This window comes from Eupeodes corollae, chromosome 3, assembly GCF_945859685.1.
Source record: "Eupeodes corollae chromosome 3, idEupCoro1.1, whole genome shotgun sequence".
In the NCBI taxonomy this organism is placed as follows: domain Eukaryota; kingdom Metazoa; phylum Arthropoda; class Insecta; order Diptera; family Syrphidae; genus Eupeodes; species Eupeodes corollae.
This window is the reverse complement of record NC_079149.1, coordinates 62,737,988-62,753,746: the sequence shown is the minus strand read 5'-3', so window position 1 is coordinate 62,753,746 and position 15,759 is coordinate 62,737,988. Positions and strand designations below refer to the sequence as shown.

The 15,759-nt window shown below is 32.8% G+C and overlaps 1 protein-coding gene across 1 annotated transcript; it reads right to left on the bottom strand.

The window, feature by feature from the left end:
- Positions 1-394: 394 nt before the first annotated feature.
- On the bottom strand, positions 395-2,791 carry LOC129952371 (transcription factor MafB). Its single transcript, XM_056064925.1, has one exon. It carries the CDS (start codon positions 2,671-2,673, stop codon positions 1,531-1,533), a length of 1,143 nt encoding a protein of 380 aa, XP_055920900.1. The 5' UTR covers positions 2,674-2,791; the 3' UTR covers positions 395-1,530.
- Positions 2,792-15,759: the final 12,968 nt, after the last annotated feature.

The following is a 15,759-nucleotide window of genomic DNA, read 5'->3' as shown; positions in this document are numbered from 1 at the left end:
CAGATTAAAAACTGTGTCGATTGTAACATGTTTTGGGTGGTTGGTGTAACATGTTTTTTGAGTTTTATTTTTATTTGTCCATAGTAAATTTAATTTTTAAGGGTGGAACTATTCATTATGTAGTGATAAAAAACCGACGCGAATAAGGTTTACAACACATCAAAAAATTACCTGTGATCTTCAATGCTTTCAAACCCACCCTGTTGTCGGTTTGACTATTTAGTTGTTTTTATACAAGCTCAACTCCAAAGCTCAGTTTTATGGTTTGGTTAATGGATTTCCAATTTAAGCTGAAGTGCAATCCTTTAGATTTTTTAACATGACAATTATTTAAATTAGGCAAAGTAAATTAAATTAAAAGTATTTAGTTATTTAAAAAATATACATATTATGTACTTTTTTTCCTTTTTCCAAAGATGAGGCCTCCAGACAGAAAAAAACCGAAATACAATTGGATTTAATATAATATGATTTATTTAACTTAACAGTTGATAATAGTGTCTATAATCAATAATATTGTTTATACTCGTAATTCACATAGGTATTTACACATTTTCACAAGTCTTATAGTGTGTTCTACGGAATTAATCCCTCTGTTCTATATATTATATTTTACAATCGATTCTTATTTAGGTTTAAGATTTGCTGCGCTGAAGAACACAGTTTTGACACAACTTTCATATTTTTCTTTTTCTTTTGTTTCTTGTTTAAATAAAAGTTTTAATACTTCACATAAATTTATTTGGACATATTATTATAAAATTTAAACACAACCATACTGTTATCAAAAGTTTAAAACTCAAAGGATTTTTTTTCTTCCAAATACAAAATAAAAAATAGGTAAAATTGAAATGCAAATCTCAATCAACAAAAATATACTCAGATTTGCGAGTTCCTATTAAAAAATTAAAACATTAAAAAAATTAAAAATATTATAATAAAATATATTAAAAGACCTGTTCATATGTTATCTGAGGGACTTGCAAAGACAAATCTATATAATACATATTATATATTAATACTAAAACTAATCAACAAATGAAGCGTGTGATTTGAATTGATACAATGTGTATTTATTATTTGATAACGATTGACATTGATTATCTTGTTGCAGCCTTAACTATTTATTTAATCTTTACTTATAATTTGATTTTCAATAAAAAAAATAATAAAAAATTACATCCAAACTGAGAGTTTAAAATACGTTCTTTTTTATTTTTGTTAAAGTTCCTTTTTAAAAGAAATAAAAAGTGACTTGTTACGTGTAGCAAAGTCGTTGTATACGTTGTTTTTGTTTTTATTTTTATTTTTAATATCTCTAAAATTAATTTATTGTCCCGATTTTATAGGAAAAAAAATTCAAATAATTTTGTTTTTGAAAAAAGTTATTATGCTCTATAAGACAATAATAAGAGATTACTTAACATTACACTGTTTCGTTCAAGTTGTCCGCTACAGTTGCTGCTGCTGCTGCTGCTGTTGCTGCTGCTGATATCTAGACCATTGATGATTAGGAACGCCAATCTGGCGTCAGAGGTAGAATTCCGGTGAACTGTGTCCGTCGGAGTGGAGATCCTGCTGTTGGCCAGCGGCCTGTGCTGGTTGACGTACCTGTAATCGCTGTTTTAATTGATCTCTTTCCTGGCATACACGTGATAGTTCGGATTTAAGTCTCTGTAGTTCATTGGCTAGCTGTCGGTTCATTTTTTCCAGCTCGTGACGTTGTTGGAGCCTTTTTGAACGGCAGTTTTGTGCATAGCCGCGGTTTTTAAGGGTTCTGCGCTTCTGTTTCAGTCTGACGACTTCTTCGCGAGGACATCCATGGAGGCGTTTGTTTAGTTCCCGGACTGTAAGGGTGGTAAGTAAGTCATCATTGATATATTCATCGCCACCGGCATTACTCGATGTACTGTACTGACCGGAACAAGTGCGTGGGGTGGCTGTTGAAGATCTCGTGGAGCTAACCGACATTGGGCGATTGTGCTGGGCTGATGAGCTGCTATGATAGGGGGTGTGCATGTTGATCGGTGTCAGATGTTCGAGCTGCTGAAAATGGTGCGTTGGAATAATATGTCCGTGGTTTGATACCGACGTCACATGCATGTACTCGCGTTGCCGTTCCCATTCTTCTTCCTGGAGCGAACAATTAAGCGGTCGCAAATCAAGGGGCTGTGGTTCGGTGCGCATTGACTGCGGCAGCCACATCATTTCCTGTGCCAAGCCCGTCGTTGTTGGGGGCCTGTGTACATAGTGGTTTGATGGAGGATATCCTTGAGCACAGGTACTACCGGAAGGAGATCCAATTATTGGAGGTGTCTCAGGTGGGGTTGATGGTACTCCTGGTACCGCCGCACTTACAACAATTGCTTGGCTTGCGATCGGCCCATGTGTATATAGTTCTGGAGGTGGAGAAAGGGCCTGGAATCTGCGATCTTCGTGGTGCCAGACATGACCAGCAGCGGCTGGAAGTCCACTTGCAAAGGCTCTCATTTTTGGAATGGGTGTATCTTCTTCTTCTTCTGCTTGAACCGTATTCCAAGTTATTTTAGCTGCCGTTGGAGGACTCTGGTCCTCGCGTTTAACTCCTATCGCCCCAGTCGTTGTGTCCTCTAAATGATCAAGGACAAATTCTTGTACGTATTGCTCAGCTAGGTTCGGATCTTCCATTTTCATTTGGAACTAGGGTATTAAGAAATTTCTTCAGCTAACGATCGTGAGATCGAGAGCAACCGAATTATGCATTCAATTATTCTTTTTTTGTGTCACTTATTTACGATTTTGTTTTTTTTTTTTATTTAAGATTAAGGGAGGTTATTCAATGTGCATAGATACTAAATTCCACAATTCGAATGGGATGGTTTTGTTTTTAAATATTATTGTATATTTGTGTATTTTTTATTTCGATTTTATTTTTAATTAAAGCTACACTCTTTTTTTATTTGAAGGGAAAATATTCTCAACAGAAATAATCACACAAGCTATTAAAACTGAATTCCGACGCACAACAAATATCCGACCATCGCGAAAGAATTAATAGTATCTACTAAAGGAGGGCGCCGATTCTCTACCATCAAATACCCCTTGTTGAATAAAGTTAAAGTCCCCACGCTCCAAGGCAACTCTTTGCTCTGTCGATGTCGATGTCGTATGTAGGTGTCTGTATCCGGTGGCATGTAGAATGCACTTGTTAACTATAAGCAAAATATCTTTGCGAACTGCTATACATATTCAACGGATAGATACTTTAAAGCACAGAGCTTTTCCCGTATTTCTTCAACTGATGTGTACCGCTATACCTTTAAGCCTAGGTAAGTACTTGGTTTGTTTGCAAAAGCTTTTCTTGTAAACGGAAGAATGAGACAGAGGACAACACTATCCAGCGGGTATATGTAAATACTCATGTATTCACAGCCAGCATAACCGGAACTTTTACGGAAAAGTTGATGAAGCTAACAGTGGTGGAGGCAAACTGGGCGTTGAAATCGTTATACAAGGGGATAATATTCACCAGCTCCGCCCAATTGTTGTCTGCTTTTTAAGTACAAAACATAGCAGAGCTTAGTTTTCCATGTAGATTCCGGCCAACCCCGATTGACAAATGTCCGTGTACCTAGGATAGTATGTTTTCTTTCTTGTGTTTTTGTGGCTGTTGAAAAAGACGGCATTGCGCAGGATTTTCGCTGTATTTCAACTCGAATCTTTTGAGGTGGATTTTTAACTTTTTGAAAGCAAACAGTAGATTCCCTATGAGAACCTGATGTAAGGATTTTGGTAAGGCTTATATCTACCTTTAGTACATACGGGCACTTGTTGTGTGGTGAATTTTGTTGTTTTATTTTGTGAATAAACACTTATCTACAATAATCAGAACTTGGAATAAAAATCAATTTAAATTAACTTTGAAATCTTCCCCGAAGTAATGATACGGATACGTTTTTTAATTTGGTCAAGATCTATATGTGTTTTTGATTAAAGTAGAATACTTTGGCATAGTGGAAAAATGATAACAATCATATTTTTGGAGAACTATATGTAGTTACAAGCTCTAAAGAAATTTATAACTTTATAACCGATAAACCAGAGGAAAAGATCTCACGATCTTGTTGTTGAATAGACCTTGTTATTTCAAGATAGCTTTTGTAGGTATCTTGCAAAAAGCAAACAACTCATGCAGTAAAAACAATTCTTACATTGGTAATGGTGTACTTGACGTCTTACCTATTTTTCAAACAGATCTATCAAGTTCAGGATACAAATATATTTTCTTTAACATTCAACCAAAATTTGCAACCGGAAATAATCATCAAGTGACCAAAACCTTCAACAGCGTAATATATTTTTTGGAAGAAGTATGTATAGAAGACACATTTGACTTTCAAGCCCGATTTACATTCAGAACTGATTTGTGTTATTGGGCAGCTCAAAACAAGAAAAACGAATTTGAAATTACAAAAATAAGATTTGATCTATAAACTTATCATAATTTCAGTTATTTAGTACAAAATCAGATCATATTATATTGTTATTCAAGTTTTTATTGATTTCCATCAGTTTGTCTGCTGAAAGTTAAAAGAGCTTAACATATATGGTAAAATTCAACTAGTAAATGTTTCATGTTTACATTATGACTGATCTTATGCCAGAAAAATGTGCAAGACATGTACATTTTTGTTTTTCATATATAATGCATACAATTTTTTGAAGTTAATGAAAATATTGCAAAATTTAAATTTTTTGAACATTTACACTTGTGTCGCTATATGGTCTGTGCCATTTTACATTTATTTTCCAAATAAGATCTTTTTTTAAGTTTTGGATCTTATTGTTATTGAGCATCTAATTTTAAGTCTTCTAAAGGAGAACTTCAATTTATTGACAAATAATTAGTTACATAATATTTAGAAAAATTAAAGCTGATACAATTTTTTTCAATATTAGACGAACAGCACAGGTCTGTAATATGTAAGCTCTTGTCGTTAAACTAGGGCCATTACTTATCCCTTCAGAAAACAAACCAAATAATTTAATTTGAGAAATTGATTAGAGAATTAGTGCTTAATTTGGACTTCAATATAATTTTTGTTTTACAAAAAATCTATTAAAAGGCTAAGAGCATTGATTTCCTTCATTTTTTTCATTGTTTAATAAACAATATGGAAACGTTTCCGAATTATTATTAGGGACCTTGAGTCCCTAGAGTCAAAATAAAAGATTTTTAGTACGCCTGTACGTCCGTACGTTCGCGACGTTTTTTTGTCGTCCATAGCTCAAGTACCAGAAGAGATATCGACTTCAAATACATTTTTATATTTTGAAAGATGCAGAAAGGGCTCTCAAGAAAATTGAGTGGGTGTTTTTTTACCATAGCCGTTTAAAAAATGCAAATTTCGGTTAACCCTAAATATCTCACGAACCAATGAGGCTAGAAACTTCAATTAAATTTTATATTATATATTGTAACGTGATACCTAACAAGTATATTTTTTGAAAAAAATCAAATTAACGTTTTTTTATAAATCAAAAAAACTGAAAAAAAATGTTTCACCTCAAAATTTTACGAATAAAAAATGATTTCATCTACAAAAGGCTTCCAATTAATTTTAACTGATAACAAAATTTCAACATTCTGAAACATTTTGAAAAAAATAGGATTGACAGTTTTTTTACAAAAAATAGAAACCTAACCAAAAAAATTAATAAAAGTTGAAATATCTTTTCAAAACTTTGAGATATTGGCCTTAAACTACTTTTATTCTTTTAAAAATATTGTTTTCAATATTCAGTAAAATTTTGAAAAAAATCGAATATACACTTAAAAAAAAAAAAACTTATAAAAAATTAACAAAAGTTGGTAAAAATTGATTTTCGATTCAAATATCTTTTCAAAACTTTGAGATATTGGCTTTAAACTACCTACTTTCATCTTGTAAAAAAATATTGTTGTCAACATTCAGTAAAATTTTGAGAAAAATCTAGTTTATGTTTTTTTTACAAAAAATAAAAACCTAGCAAAAAACTAAAAAAGTTTAAAATATTGTCTTCAAACTTTTTTTATTTCACAGAAAATATTGTTTTTTTTTATTAAAATCCAACGGTCCGTTTTTTTCATTAAAAAAAAAAAGTAAAATCAACAAAAAATATACCTAACGCAAATTCGGTAAAAATTGATGCTCGGTTTTTGAGAGATGCTCAAATTAATTTAAATCATCGAATTTGTAAAACAAACAAACTTTTAATAAATAGACAGGCGGGATGGGAAGTTATCAGTGTGGGTCGCATCCCATCAGCCTCTTTTTTTTAAATTTTATACCCTTATAATTATTAAACAAACTGCAAGCAATTAGGAAGGGAGGATAGGTTTAGAAAGGAGTTACCGATGCACATTGGTGGAAAATATTGAGTCTGGCATTCCGCATTCATGTAGTGTGACTAAAGAAAGAATCTCTGTACTTTAAAGTACGCCCGAAATTGGGCTCAAGGGAAAATTGGTGAGCATTCCTAAAAAAACGAGTATTACAGTCGATTTGTTTGAAAGGCGGAATGCAACTGGATATTAATAAAAAATAAAATAATGACAGATACGAAACCTTACGACGCACGGTGCTAAGAAGATACAACCGTTTCAGTTTTTATAACCTTAATATTCTTCTTGGTCAAATGAACTTAAATATTTCTCAAAACTCTATTGAAAATGAGTTGTCAACTTTTTATTGTAAATATTTCAGTTGTTTTTTATTTAACTATCCTTTTTCAAACAGTAGCAAATATTCTTTATCCCGACAATGGTATAATAAAAAACTAAGGGCTCTTTTCCGTAGGGAACAATGAACTGACCCTGGCTTACTTACCTGAACGATTTCATTGGTCCTATAAACGTTCTGTCGTCGTTCATCACCTTTTTGTTTTGAATATTCCTTAGAAAATAAGACTCTTGATAAAAATAAAGATAGGTGCACTATTCTATAGGCTGTATAGTCTTGGGACATCGTTGAAGTTTGGTCGCGTTCTTGAGCACCTATATAGAGGAACAAGGGTGGTTGTACAGGTGAAGAAATTTCAGACTGGTTTGAAACCTCATTGAGAGTGGGACAAAGTTGTACATTAAGCTTTAGTAAGTGAGACAAGGTTGCACATTAAGCCCTACCTTGTTTGCCGAACTTTAAGATTACCTGCCGGGTGGAGTGGATTTCGCAGGGATGCGGATTTTAGCATTTCTATTCGCAGACGATATAGTCATGTTTTGCGCATTCACCGGGAACTCTGCAGCTCATGATTTACCGGGTTTTTAATAGGGAATTTTAGGGAATTTAATAGTAAATATATAATGTAGATAAATCAAAGGTTATGGCTATTAAAAGTGGTGGTGGACGTAATGCATCAAATGAAAAATACCTTGGCATTACTGTTACAAATAATTTAAATATGGAAAAACACTTGAAGGAGAAATTGGTTAAGTCGAAAACTGTTATTATTAAATGTATAGCACATAGTAGCAAGTTTGAAGTATTTGAAGCAGTAGCTGAGAGCATACTTTTATATGGATCGCAGGTATGGGGATGTAAAAAGTACAATTCAGTTGAAACACTCCTAACGCACTTTATAAAAAAAAATATTTCATTTGTCGAAAAATACGCCAAACTACATAATAAAGCTTAAAACGGGTCTTTCTTCTTTTATTTATCAAATAATAAAAGTTCCAAGCGGGCTTCTTGCTTATCGTTTTTAAAATGAATGATTCACGGGTCGTGAAAACAGTGGCCATAAAAGCGATACAAGATCAAAATAGTTGGTATCGAGAGTGGCAAGATCTTGCTCAGGAATGTAAAATTAATTTTAGTTTACCAATCGAGGATTTAACAACCGCTAAACATATCTTGTATGAAGTCATTTCAAAGGTTGATGAGAAATGTAGAGGTGAATATAATGCTGAAGCATCTAATTCCTTGTACAGAACAACTACTTACAGCAGACTAAATCATAACCTTGCAGAGAACAACTATTTTAAGGATTCCAATAATGTCAGTGTGATTTCTATAATGGTCAGACTAAAAAAATAAAAAAAAAAATGGTCAGACTACGTGGATTTTAATTTCATTCCACACAGACCTGATTTACCCCTAGAGTGTAATATGTGCTGTGCAACACTGCAACCTATCAGAAAGAGAGGATACTGTCCACTTTTTGCGAAAATAAATAAATAATAAATAAATAAAAATAAAACCTGTCTATCTATATAAAATTAAAGAAAAAAAGGATCTAGGTGTAATATTTTACACTAAGTTCAGTTTTAATAGTCACATAGACTATCATATAGCCAAATCAAGTTCTATGTTAGATTTTATTAGAAGAAATTCAAAGGAATTTAAGGATCCCTTCGCTCTTAAGAACCTGTATTTCTCATATGTACGTGAGGTCTATTTTGGATTACAAAGTCTTGAAATCTGACGGAAATATTTTAATGCATTGTTTATTGAGGCATAATAAATTCTAAAATTGATTGTCCATTTTTGCTAAGCAAGGTTTGTTTTGCTTATCCGGGGTACACTTTAAAAGTCTTTGATACCTTCCGTGTTTCTCAACACAGAGTAAATTATGGCTAAAATGAACCAATTTCCAGTTGTTTAAGATAGGCACATTCAGTGTGTAAAAATAAAATTGTAGATTTTTTTCAATGTTTTAGTTTAGATATTTTAGTGTCACATACATTTTTTTTTAATGTTTATTATTATTATTTAGAATTTTGTAATTAGTACTTTTATAAGAGCTGTGTACTCCACTTGATGAAATATATGCAAATAAATAAATAAATAATACTTCAAGTACTAACAAAATTATCCACACACCTTCTGTTCATCTCTTAACATTTTTCTAACCTTGGTTAAACTATTTAATACATTCCCATTGAAATTGTTGTAATCGGTGAGATTTTTCGAATTGAAAATTTTGACATTTCTCGACTTTTAAAGTTCTTTGAATCTAAATAAAGATTTTAAGAGATAGTACGGGGTATATTTCGTTGTTTTAACAACCGTCAGAAATATTGGCTTCAAATAAATTGTTATATTTACATAGATGCTAAAAATTATCGTAGATTGAATAAATAACTAAAAGTCTTTCAAACAAATTGGGCGAGTGTTTTTTTTTAACTACAGAAATTTAAAAAACAAAGTGAAAAATTTGGTTTACCCCTAATATATCGTGAACCAATAAGGCCAGCGACTGCTATAAATTTTGTTACTGTATTTTGTGAGGTGATACCAAACTAGTAGGTATATATTAAAAAAAAAATCATAAAAAAACGTTTTTTGTATAAATTGATGTAAATTGCTTTTTACGACTAAAAATCGCAGGAACAAGAAAAGTTGTTGAAATCAAACTTATTTTATTATATGTAATTGTTTGTTGTTAACTTTTAATTAATTTTTGAAAAATATCTAGTTTGCGAACTTCGAAAACAAACTAAAAATAATAAGACATTAATTTCAACTTAAGTACTATAAAAACAAAGAAAGATATTGACTTTAAATTTTGTTTTTCTTACACAAAATGTTTTTATTAATGGTGTGTTAAACTTTCAGAGTTATCAATTGAGGCTACCGACGGGCACACAAATTTAAAATATTATTAATTATACAATGGATAGACTAAAAGAGGACATTTTAGCCAGCAGGCGAACTACAACAAACCTTGTGGATTTTGTGCACTTAGATTGATTTCCTAACAGAATGCAGTCATCTATATGCCTAAAGCTAGCGATTTAAGTGAATAATGCTGAATTTTAAAATCTTAGATTTATACTTGTGATATGGAAATATTTCTTTGCCACTACTATCTGCAAGACCATTTCTTTGTTGCTTTCTTGGGTTTATAAAAAGTCTCCAGACCGACATCTGTCGTAATAAATTCATATTGAATTTTCAGAACTATATTCTTGAATTTGTTTTTCTTTAGTTTTTAGTAACTCGTATAGTAACCCAAATTAAATGAATTGAGACTGTTCTGGGAAGACTGTGTTAATATAAATGGTGATCGAAAAAATCGATCAAATTATCCACTCTAGTGGATAATTCGCATCCTCAGAGAGGCTGTACAGTGCGTGGCGTGCAGAAGATGCTATTGCTGCTGTGGGCCGTTCTATAAAGAACACCCGAATGAGGCCATACATGAACTCCATTTCCCAGTTAGAGTTCTGATGGTTTTACTCAGAAACTATTTGCAATGCCATTTTTGCATAATCTGCTTGTATTAAAACATTTTATAAGCTAGTTCCAATCCAACCATTACACTAATAAGTACATCCAAGTACATTCATTAGGAAAGTGGTTTATTTTCTTAAAATTAAAAGAGAATAAAGATTAAAAAACAGAAGAAAACATTTATTTTTTAGGCGTAGAAAGCAAAATCATAAACAATTCATATTCCAGAAAAAAACTTGATTATTTTAGTTTAAGTCAAATAGATATTTCGTAGTCTTTATAAAACCACCTGAGTCTTATACTTACTTTTTTTGTATCAATCTTTAATCAAATTGTACTATGTTATTGTTAATTAAAAACTATGCTATTTTTATGCAAACAAAATTAAACTACTTTAAATCAATTGAAAAGTTCGTTTCAATAAAAATATAACGAGTCGTAACATGTGCTTGTCTTAGGGGATCGGGAGATGCTGAAACTTTCAAGTTCCGACAGCTTTTGCCTTTATTTTCATATTATTGAAATCTATAATCCATAATAAGCCTTTGCTTACATGTAACAAGAAGCCCATTAGATTCTTAAATTTGACTGCTTCACAAAATGGGTAATGGGACAAAATCAACTCTGGATTCCTGGGGCTTACATAAATTAATTAATAGCTTAATAATTAACTATTGTTTTTGTTACCCCAGTAATGGAGTGGATCTCATCTACAATATTTTCTGACGCTTAAGATTTACTTTTCTGTGGCAGCCTGTTTGTTTTTGAGCTATATGTATGTAAGTCCAAAATTCCTACGCACGGCACATCGAGGGCACTTTCCACTAATTTTTTAATTTGTCCGAATATTTTACGAACAAAAAATGATATTATTTCCAAAATAATTCTATGGAACGCAGAATAACGTTTTTTGACTTCTAGTAAAATGTATCTACAAATAAAATCGAATTGACAGTTTTTTACAAAAAATAAAAAAACTGAAATCAAAACATTACTAAAACTTGGTAAAAATGTACTTTCGACTCAAATATCTTTTTCAAAAATAAAAAATGTCCATCCAATTTTTATTTGTTTATATAAGATATAAATACTTTTAAAAAATGCTACTAAAATTGGTAAAAATTAGTTTTCGACTAAAAATCTCGCTAATAAAATTAGGTTTTAAAACCAAATTACAGGGTCCGGCAAAAAGATCGAACATATTTTAAAAGGCAATGACAAATAAATAAACAATTTAGCAGATTTTAATAATGCCACTTCCTGAGTGATTGCCTCCTTAAGTGCTTCCAAAGATGAGTGTAGACTTGAGCCTTTAAATGTCCACAGAGAAAAAATCACAAGATAATAAATTTGGGGACCTTGGTGGCCAGTTAACGTCTCCTGTAAAGAAAGAAAATGCCCTGGAAACATATTTCTCATAATGGTTAGTAAACGCCGTGAAGTGTGTGATGTGGCTCCATCTTGCTGGAACCAGACTTCTTTGTGGGTGCTATTAAACTGGTTTAAGTTTTGTTGGACAGTAGCGATCCGAATTTACTGTAACAACTTTTTGCCCATTTTCTTCGAAAAAATACGGACCTAACACACCAGCAACAGCACACAAAACTGTCACATAAGGGCTGTGAAGTGTTCGTTGATGAATTTCTTGACGGTTTTTGTTTATTAACAATACCTGATAAATGGAAATGGGCCTCGTCAGACGAAATTAAAACAGCACCAACGGGAATGTTTTGAAGAATGTCTTCACAAAGAGCATTACGAGTTTCAAAATCTCTCTCACTTAATTCTTGTGCGATGATCATTTTGTAGGGATGCATATGATGATATCAGACAATCCAAGGGCAGCTGCATGTTTAAGTGCTGAAAGCCTCAAACATTGCTGGATAGACGAACTTACACGTGCCACATTATTCTGCGTTGTTGCGGTTAAAGGTCGGTCAGACGATTTTCTCTTTAGCCACTTCCTGAGTGCCCTAAAGTTTGATAACCAAACTTGAATTGATTTTCTATCCGGAACAGAATCATGTCGTCCAAGTTGAAATCGAATGCGAAATACTCGCTGAGTAGTAATCGCAGGACCACCATTAAGGATATATTCCTCTACGACAAATGCGCGATGCTCACCGTGCCACGCCATTATGATTACTAAAAATGGCACGTAGACCTCTATCTATCTATACCCGGAATACCATTTTATCTATAAATAGATTTAAATATAAAGTCTAAAAATACAGGAGGTTTTTTTGCCGGACCCTGTATATGCAAAATATTGTTGGTTATTTTTTAAATTTCTTAGAGTAATTCAATTGACAACTTTTTTAACAAGACACAAAAACCTACAAACCTTTTAAGCAAGACAAATAGGCAGTGTGCCTCTTTTTCAAAAATATCTGAACTTCTTATTACATCGACAGATTTAACTAAATTGCTATATTTTGAAGTCAAATTAACTTTAAAATGGTTTTTCAAAATTAGTTTCCTTACAATCTATGCAATCCTATCATTGGGAATTTTCTTATAATTTACATTGATAAGAAGAAGCAAAACAAAAATAAAGAAAAAGAAAAAGAAAAAGAAAAACAGCCCTTGACATGGTAAATTTTGGGTCACACAACTAACTCCCTTTGCCAATACAGGAACATCTGCTCAGTAAATCACTCGATTGACTGACGACATTTTCAGAAAAACTTTTGACATGTTTTGTCTGCCAAAGCTGGACCGTCCATACATATTTTGGCAATAAATTTTTTAATCTCGTCCCTTAATCGCCAAATGGTGTTTTTTATTATCTATTGTTTGATTTTTGTTGTTTCCTTTTTGAAGTTATTTCTTCTCGCATCCCTTTATTTTTATTTTTTTAAGAAGGAGCAAAGCAATAAATAAATTCGATCCGGAGTCCGGGATCTGGAGGGCAGTGGCGGCAATGGCGCGGTGGCGGCGGCAGCAGCGACGACGACGGGCGGTGACAGTCAAACGGGAATGCATTTTCCATGATTTTGGGGATGCGTCAAGCTATGGATAGCCGTTCTATAAAATAATGTATTGATTTATAGAAAAAGATCATGGGCAGTAAACTAGCCCTATTTCAAAACTAAACATTTAATCGGATGATGGAGTCTCTCAAACCTTCTTGTTTTCGATATAAATCTTTTGCGATATACCTAAACGGAATACGGATGTAACATAACTCAGAAGCTTCAAAACAGGAAACTATATAATTACATATTGTCTGTATTCATTTTATGGTCTCCGCAAAACAATAAATTTTTCGCCTGCAACCCATAATTATCATAAAAATCACTAACATGAAGTTCGGTGAAGGAATAGCCAATATGTGGTTCGATACAAATGTCCTTTGGTTTGCATATTATAATCATAAAATAAAGATGGTGCTACTTTCTTATAGTGGACAAAATACAATCTGCTGTGTGTCCTGTGTATATTGAAATTCCTCAAGTAGATTTGTGTTGATATTACATATATTTTTTTACTTTCTTGACTTATTTTTTATGATATGATGATGTGCGGAGAGGACAGGTCATAAAAATATTGAATTTGTACATAATATATTTGGGCAGCAGAAAATATCTTGCTGCAGATAAATAGCCATTCTTCTTATAGGCGTTTGTAAATAATTTTTTTTTTTCTTGTTATGGTCAGATCAAGCAACGAATATGAAAGATTACATTCAAGGGAAGGCTGAAAAGCAAAGGGTGAAAGAAAATGCTGTAGAAAAAAAATGTTAAGTTCGAATTTGGTTCTTAACGATTGTCAGGCAAAAGATGGTTAAGAACAGACTTTGAAATTGTTATCTTATAACAAAGGGTTTGGTGGAATCGGAACGAAAATACAGCCCAGTATTTAGACAGTATAAAAGTTTGAAATTATGAATAACATCTAGGACCTTCATCCCTAAAATTACTCGCACAAAAGAATGAATGAGATTAAAATTTATTTTTTTGATAGAAGGTATGACAATAACAGCAAAAAACGATATTACACATTTTTGACTTTAAGTACTCGAATTGCAACGACAAAAGACTACAGGTATGATAGTATAAAAGTAGACAACATTTGCTTTGCAATCATTAATTATTTAAGGTGGTGCTACAGTGCGGGAAGAAATTAGGCTCTCACCAACACACGTTTTCAGCCCGTAAAGTTTGTCATTTTTTCTTCCAAAAATCACCCGAAGAATTTTTCATTCGAAGAATTCTAAGACGTTCTCATCTTGCCTTGATAACTTACACGCCTCAGAGCTATATTTAAGGAACCGGGATATAGAGGGTGACTTTAGTTGCTCGAAAAAATGACTTTATATTCAACTACCTTCTAAGTCGAAAGCAGAAGTAATTTGCAAGAGTTAGGGTATATTCATAAACGCAGAAAATTTGCGTTAGTACAATAATTGCATTTCTTTTCTGATGCATTTGTGAACGGATGCCCAATGCAGAATGTCTGCAGTAAACATAAGGGTCTGACTTAGTCCGATTTGTATGTAAACAGAGTTCATAAACGTCAGAGAAAAATGGCTGTCAAACAAATTTTGTTAAACGAATTTATTTTTTCATCATCGACTCCAATGCCGAAAAATGGATAGATTTCCTTTATCCCAGATGCAAGCGTCCTCCACAGTGTAATTTTTTTCTTTCCAGCATTGAATTCCATTTTCATGCTTATTTGCTTTGTAATTTAAAGTTGATTGTGGTTAGTTGTCCACCCAGTACCTGCAGTACTTTGATCATCCCCTTAAAAACAAATATTTTTATCAAAAAAATCAGCAAAATATTTGCCATTACTTATGTACATTCTTTACGAGTCAGTGCCGCTTCGTCCTTCTTGTTGTTGTAAACATTTTTTTAATAATTCCCACTCTTTCTGCAGCCAAACAATTTCAGCTGTACAATCTGCTAGACGCTGACGACATACAGTCTGACGTTTATGAACGGTAGGTACTGCAGTTCGACTAGGTTAGTTCGATCGATACCCGTTTGATGTGCTGGTATTGTTGTATAAATATATCCAGCCCTTCCCGCCAATTTATCGTAAGCGCCAAAATAAATGTTATCGTAAACGACAAAACAAAAGCTTACTGTTGGTCCTTGAAACAACTTCTACCCATAGTCAGTATTGGAAATTATTAATTATGCTTAAGTTAAGACATGACAATAACCTTCAAGGTTCTATGTGTACTAGAAAATTTTATTTGAAAATGTCGCTTACGACAAAATGGCGGGAAGGGCTCGATATAGCTGTGCCTTGGTAAACAAAGTCATCAACTACCTTAAAATTATAGTTTTGTCCAACAGGTCGTCCCTTAATTCCCTTTCTTGATGACAGCATATACTTGGTCTTGCCCCAATTGATCACTAAACCCATCTTCTCCGCTTCTGTCGCAATACTCAAAAACGTGCCACTGACATCACGCTATGATATTCAATATTATCGGCGTATCCAAATAATGGGACGAAAACTTAGAAGATTGTGCCTGTAGTGTTGAAGGTTGAAAATTAGACAATTCCTTAGAGAATATTGTTAAAGAAGTCACGTGACATCGCTTTGT